The sequence below is a fragment of the Lissotriton vulgaris genome, chromosome 3_2 (assembly GCF_964263255.1).
Source record: "Lissotriton vulgaris chromosome 3_2, aLisVul1.2, whole genome shotgun sequence".
Classification (NCBI taxonomy): domain Eukaryota; kingdom Metazoa; phylum Chordata; class Amphibia; order Caudata; family Salamandridae; genus Lissotriton; species Lissotriton vulgaris.
The window spans coordinates 274,112,096-274,119,153 of NC_141690.1; the positions used below are offsets into that span (position 1 = coordinate 274,112,096).

The following is a 7,058-nucleotide window of genomic DNA, read 5'->3' on the forward strand; positions in this document are numbered from 1 at the left end:
AGGAAGTGAAGTCAGGGGCGGTGACCTCCCAACCCCCACTTTTATGGGAACGGGCCACCTTGTAATCTATGGGAGCCTGTTATTACACATGGAGCATTCTTTCGAGATGTGACTAACTTAACACATCTCATATACATCTTTTATCCTAATGTCCTTATATCCTAGGTCCAGGGGTGAGCAGAACCCGTAGAGTTCCCTCCACAGAATTCTGTGGAGTTCTATGGAACCTCTCCGAGCTTCCGCGGAGTTCTGCAAGATGGAGTAATTGGCACATATTGCTGATTTGTAGCGGCAGAAGATATTTCCGCGCAGCGCAAACAGCACCACGCATGCGCCAGGGGGCGCAGCTGCTTTGCTGCTCCAGTAGATTTTCTACACGAGCTGCAGCTTTCTCCCGGCCCACGGTCACGACCGCCCACGTTGAGAAAAGCTTGTTGCGTTCTGTCTTAGCATCCAAGAGTCACTGGCGAAGCCACTTCTCTCTCACCATCTTACCATTGGCGAGTCGCATACAAGAAAAAATCCACCATGTGTTGGTTGGTGGAGTTTTCCCAGAACTCTGTGTTGCAAGCGGGATGAAGAGCAGGCACAACTCCGCACACTCCGCCAGCAGAGCAGAATTTATCACCGGACAGTGAACTCCAGCACGTGTAATAATAAAGGTAAATGGCTTAAACACTCAGGGGTGGATTCTCCGAGTCATACTCCTGCACCTGCAGGTTATGATGTCACGTGTGTGTAGATTTACAGCTTCAGGAATTCACTGAACCTTTCTGGAATCCTCTACACGGCATTTCCACAAGCAGCATTGTGCATGGTGTACCCTCATGGATGCAGAAGTGCTGCTTAATTTTCCAATGATGAAAATAGTTTTTTCCATTTGAGAGAACCCCTTCCTGTTACACTCTCCAACCGTAGGGGTGTGCTGTTACATTCCCACTCCTCCCATCGATAGGAAGAGATCTCTGACCTTTTTAGGTCTCGCTTAAGCAACGCGCATGCGTTGTTCATAAATAGGTAAATAAGCTTGTAAATAAGCCCCTTGGTTCTAGAGCGTCTAGACAGCACCAGCGCTCTCCCATTATAAATGTCTGTCCAATTAAATCAGAGCTTCCTGTGGTTCCACCCACAAGAGAAGGGAGGCGGCCATCTTGCAGAGCTCAGACAGATCACAGGCCATAAGATGGCGCTAGGTTGCTTGTCTGGGCCGTACCTTTGACACAACCAGAGCTAAGCTTGGAGTGGAGGGTGTACCTACCAGCAGCAGGAATCCTGAGTGTGGTTCCAGAGTGCTCCGGGCAGGCCTGCAGGAATGTGGTTCATCTGTGCGATGTGTAGGGAAGGTGGGTGGCATGTGCCCTGCGGAGCATGGTGCAAGAGTTCTAGGAACTCTTGGCGCGAGTGGCCAGACGTCATGGATGCACTGGGGCAGTGCCAGGTTTTAGACTTCTATCCCAGCGTCCCAGTGTTTTCCTAGTTTACTAATTGTGGGGTTTGCATAGTGCTATGTGTTGCATTTCAGTAACTTCAGAGCGCTCGCAGGTGGGGGAACGGTTGCGTCTGGATCTTTCTTGCTCTCTCCCTGTCACGCAACGCAGCACAGCAACTTTTTGACATCTTTCTAAATGTAGCCCAAGAGGAAAGAGGAATGAAGGATAAACGGGCTGGTTGGCCCAGAAGGCACCGGAAGGCCTAGACAAGTTATAAGTAACAGTGGAAGGTGTAGTTATAGGAAAGGTGGCAGAAGACATTAGTGCCAGAGGGGTGGGTTGAGTTGATTTTAGGGCGAGGGGATCTTAGGCTATTAATCCTAGTCCGATGAGGGGGGGGGCTCTTCAACTTGTGTGGCATGAACAGAAGGGTATTTTCTTGAGCTTTTTCTGCTTCCAACCAATAAAAGCAACCTTTTCAGGTGATGACGCGTTGTGGTGTTGAAGATGATCGCCCCCCCCATAGCGCCTCGCTAACTCTCTCCCTCTGTCCCATGCAGCGCTTCTCATGGTGGAGACCGACACATTTGGGAGCCACGTCCGCATCAAGGGCAAGGAAAGCGGATATTACATCTGCATGAACAGGAGCGGCAAAGTCCTGGGCAAGGTGGGTATCCCCCCCCCTCTCCAGAGGCGGTGCCAGGTGGGCAGAGGCACAGGGTGTTAATAGAAGTGACATCACACGCCCTTTGACTCCGCCCCAAATACATCAAATGAAGCAGTGGTTCATGTGAGCCCTCGTCTTTACTGTAAATCCAAGGGCCTGGGATGTGAATGAACAGAGAATGACAAGCAGACCACACGCCCACTGTTTAAAACTATCAAATGGCAAAGCTACTTATAAAAAAAAGTCAGTAAACATAATTCTTAAATGACAGGGGTTGTAAAGCAGTCCACAGGAATTGTAAACAGCGGCGAAGAGGAAGCTGTTTCCACCTTTAGCTGTCACTGGAACTCTTTGACCCCTAGTGACATCACATGGTAGACCCCTAGTGACATCACATGGTGGACCCCTAGTGATATTACATGGTGGACCCCTAGTGACATCACATGGTAGACCCCTAGTGAAATTACATGGTAGATCCCTATTGACATCACATTTTAGACCCCTAATGACATCACATGGTAGACCCCTATTGACATCACATGGTATACCCCTAGTGACATCACATGGTAGACCCTAGTGACATCACATGGTGGACCCCTAGTGACATCACATGGTGGACCCCTGGTGACATTACAAGGTGGACCCCTAGTGACATCACATGGTAGACCCCTAGTGACATCACATGGTAGACCCCTAGTGACATCACATGGTGGACCCCTAGTGACATTACATGGTGGACCCCTAGTGACATCACATGGTAGAACCCTAGTGACATCACATGGTAGACCCCTAGTGAAATCACGCGGTGGAATCCTAGTGACATCACATGGAAGATCCCTAGTGACATCACATGGTAGAACCCTAGTGACATCACATGGGGGCCCCCTTGTGACATCACATGGGGGACCCCTAGTGAAATTACATGGTAGATCCCTATTGACATCACATTTTAGACCCCTAATGACATCACATGGTAGACCCCTATTGACATCACATGGTATACCCCTATTGACATCACATGGTAGACCCCTGGTGACATCACATGGTGGACCCCTAGTGACATCACATGGTAGACCCCTAGTGACATCACATGGTAGACCCCTAGTGACATCACATGGTGGACCCCTATTGACATCACATGGTGTACCCCTAGTGACATCACATGGTGGACCCCTGGTGACATCACATGGTGGACCCCTAGTGACATCACATGGTAGACCCCTAGTGACATCACATGGTAGACCCCTAGTGACATCACATGGTGGACCTCTACTGACATCACATGGTAGACCCCTAGTGACATTACATGGTGGACCCCTAGTGACATCACATGGTAGAACCCTAGTGACATCACATGGTAGACCCCTAGTGAAATCACGCGGTGGAATCCTAGTGACATCACATGGAAGATCCCTAGTGACATCACATGGTAGAACCCTAGTGACATCACATGGGGGACCCCTTGTGACATCACATGGGGGACCCCTATTGGCATCACATGGTAGACCCCTGTTGACATCACATGGTGGACCCCTAGTGACATTACATGGTGGAGCCCTAGTGACATCACATGGTAGAACCCTATTGACATCACATGGTAGACTCCTAGTGCCATCACATGGTAGACCCCTAGTGACAATACATGGTGGACCCCTAGTGAAATCACATGGTAGACCCCTAGTGACATCACATGTGGATCTCTAGTGAAATCACATGGTAGAACCCTAGTGACATCACATGGTAGACCCCTAGTGGCATCACATGGTAGACCCCTAGTGACATCACAGGGTGGACGCCTAGTGACATCACATGGTGGACCCCTAATGACATCACATGGTAGACCCCTAGTGACATCACATGGTAGACCCCTAGTTACATTACATGGTAGACCCCTAGTGACATCACATGTAGACCCCTAGTGACATCACATGGTAGACCCCTAGTGACATCACATGTAGACCCCTAGTGACATCACATGGTAGACCCCTAGTGACATCACATGGTAGACCCCTAGTGACATCACATGGTAGATACCTAGTGACATCCCAGAGTAGACCCCTAGTGACATCACATGGTAGATACCTAGTGACATCCCAGAGTAGACCCCTAGTGACATCACATGGTAGATACCTAGTGACATCCCAGAGTAGACCCCTAGTGACATTACATGGTAGATACCTAGTGGCATCACATGGTAGACCCCTAGTGACATCACATGGTGGACTCCTAGTGACATCACATGGTGGACTCCTAGTGACATCACATGGTGGACCCCTAGTGACATCACATGATAGACACCTAGTGACATCACATGGTAGACCCCTAGTGGCTTCACATGGTGGACCCCTAGTGGCATCACATGGTAGACCCCTAGTGACATCACATGGTAGATCCCTAGTGACATCACATGGTAGACCCCTAGTGACATCACATGGTAGACCCCTAGTGACATCACATGGTAGACCCCTAGTGGCATCACATGGTGGACCCCTAGTGGCATCACATGGTGGACCCCTAGTGGCATCACATGGTAGACCCCTAGTGGCATCACATGGTAGACCCCTAGTGACATCACATGGTGGACCCCCAGTGACCAGTAGCACTGTAGGCAGGGTAAAACGGTGGGCAGCACGGGGGATAGAAAATAGAGAGCCTGTGCTCCTGAGCCTGCCAATATCGCCAAGCAATAGCCTGGAGATATGGAAGGGCGCATGTCGGTTTGGCCGCCCGTGGACGGACGGCCAAACCGACATGCGCACTGGCAGTGTGTCCGGAGCCCACCACTCCCCCTGCTGGCCCCCCCTAACGTCTCAGCTGTCGTAGTAAAATAAAATGAGAATAAAGCAGTTTTATAACTTCTTTATTTTCATTTTATTTTACATACTTCTGCTGGTTCCAGCAGTGGGACGACGCCAGGAGCGGCCCGTGCAGGTAAGAGCAGTGGGGCCGGTTTGGGGGGATTCGACAGACAACCACAAGGGAAAATTAAGTAAATAATTAATTTTCCCTGGTTCTCGGTCGAAATGCCCTCCCAACCCGGCCCCACTACTCTGACCTGCATGGGACACTGCTGGACGATGCTCCCCCACCATAATGGAGGAGCTGCCCCTGCTAGTGACATCTCATGGTAGATCTCTAGTGACATCACATAGTAGACCCCTAGTGACATCACATGAATGACCCCCTTACCTCCTCCACTGTCTCGCAACAGAATCCTCTGTGCTTCCAAGAGGTCAGGGTGAGACAGGCCATGGGAAGTAGAGACACTTTGAACCCCTAGTGACATCACATGGTGGAACCCTAGTGACATCACACAGTGGACCCCTAGTGACATCACACAGTGGACCCCTAGTGCCATCACATGGTGGACCCCTAGTGACATCACTAATTGTGGGCAGAGAACTTCGCTCCACCGGAGTGGAGTATGCAAATCTCTGCACACTCCACAGCGGAGAGGGGTTGGGGCGCTGCCCACCTCCAACCCCCCTATTAAGATACAAGTCACAAGTAATTTGAAAAAAGTAAAAACCACTTACCTGTTTACCGCGGCGCCCCCGGGCTGCCCTCCTCCTCTTCCTCGCCATACGGGTACTGCTTGAGGGAACTGCCCATGCGCGAGCACCCGCGAATGCGCATTTCTTGAGTGAAATGCACATGAGCGGGCACGCACGCATGCACAGTTTCCTAAAGCATTACCGGTATGGTGAGAATGAGGAGGAGGGCAGCCCCTGGCACTGCAGTACAAAGGTAAGTGCTTTCAAGTTTTTTTTAAATTAATTTGAACTTACTTCTGAATAGGGGGGTGTCAGCAGACGGTGTAGTGGAGCGGAGTTCCACGGAGGTTGTTGCAACTCCATGGACCTCCGTGTAGCCCCGCAACGCCCAATACGCCGAGGGTTAACAAATACCCCACCAGCCAAATTACAATTCTATGATATCCTATGGAACTTGTAATACGGTGGACGGAATACCTGTCACATATGTGATGGAGTAACCCTGTCTGCCAAGCTTGTAATCATACCCTTTGTCTCTCTGGAGCCATTTTCAATCGCACCAGGAGCGGCTCGAAGACAGAGGCTCCCACCACAGGTCTAACCGCTTTTCTTCTGTCTTTCTCTCTGTCCGTCTTTCCACAACCGTATTGTAGATGAACGGAAGGAGTGCGGAGTGCGTCTTCGTGGAAGAGGTCCTAGAGAACAATTACACTGCCTTCATGTCTGCCAAGTACAGGGGCTGGTACCTGGGCTTCACCCGGGTGGGCCGGCCCAGGAAGGGCCCTCGGACCCAACAGAACCAGCGGGAGGTCCACTTCATGAAGCGCCTTCCCAAGGGCAAGGGGCATGGCCACCACCCCTTCCGCTTCACCACTGTCACCAAAAGGACTAAGAGGGCCTTCCGGGCGAGGCCGGGGCCCCGGTGGCAGAGCAGCCCTACGTCCAGGCCGTAGGCTGGCACGGATGCTCCCGCTGCACTGTACATATCTGTGGACCATGCACCCTGTGAAAAAGCTCTATTTTTATATTTTCAAGGATGGACTGCCGAGCTGCCGACTCTTATTTATAACTCTATTCAGAGCCCGATGCCTTGTCAACAAACAAGAAGATTAAAAACATTCCCCTATCAGAGTCTTTCTTTACTGTCGTTTTCCTTTTGTGAAGCCATAGCACACGCTGTATGGGAGTAAAATCAAACAAGCATTGGCAAAGTCAATACGTGAAACAAGCTTTGGCAAAGTCAATATGTCGCGACTTTCTAATGCAGGTGCCGAGCTATTGGCTTTGCCAGTATTTTGTCTGTAAAGCTTTGTTTAAAAAAGTAAAACAAAAACAGTTCAAAATAAAGGAGGAAAAGAAAACACATATCTTTTGTTATCTCAAAAGTGTACATCGATTTCAATCTTTATGATTGAATTATTTTATTTTTCAAATGGTTTTGATGTAGGAAACACTCAACAAAATTTA

The 7,058-nt window shown here is 49.9% G+C and overlaps 1 protein-coding gene across 1 annotated transcript in view; it reads left to right on the forward strand.

The window, feature by feature from the left end:
• The window catches only part of LOC147725677 (fibroblast growth factor 18-like), a 50,116-nt gene extending 43,480 nt beyond the window's left edge, over positions 1-6,636 (forward strand). Inside the window, exons 4-5 of the mRNA XM_086964479.1 lie at positions 1,991-2,097; positions 6,245-6,636. Coding sequence (XP_086820605.1) covers positions 1,991-2,097; positions 6,245-6,544 — 407 coding nt within the window. The 3' untranslated portion in view covers positions 6,545-6,636. The remainder of the gene's footprint in view (positions 1-1,990; positions 2,098-6,244) is intronic.
• The last annotated feature ends 422 nt before the right edge of the window (positions 6,637-7,058 follow it).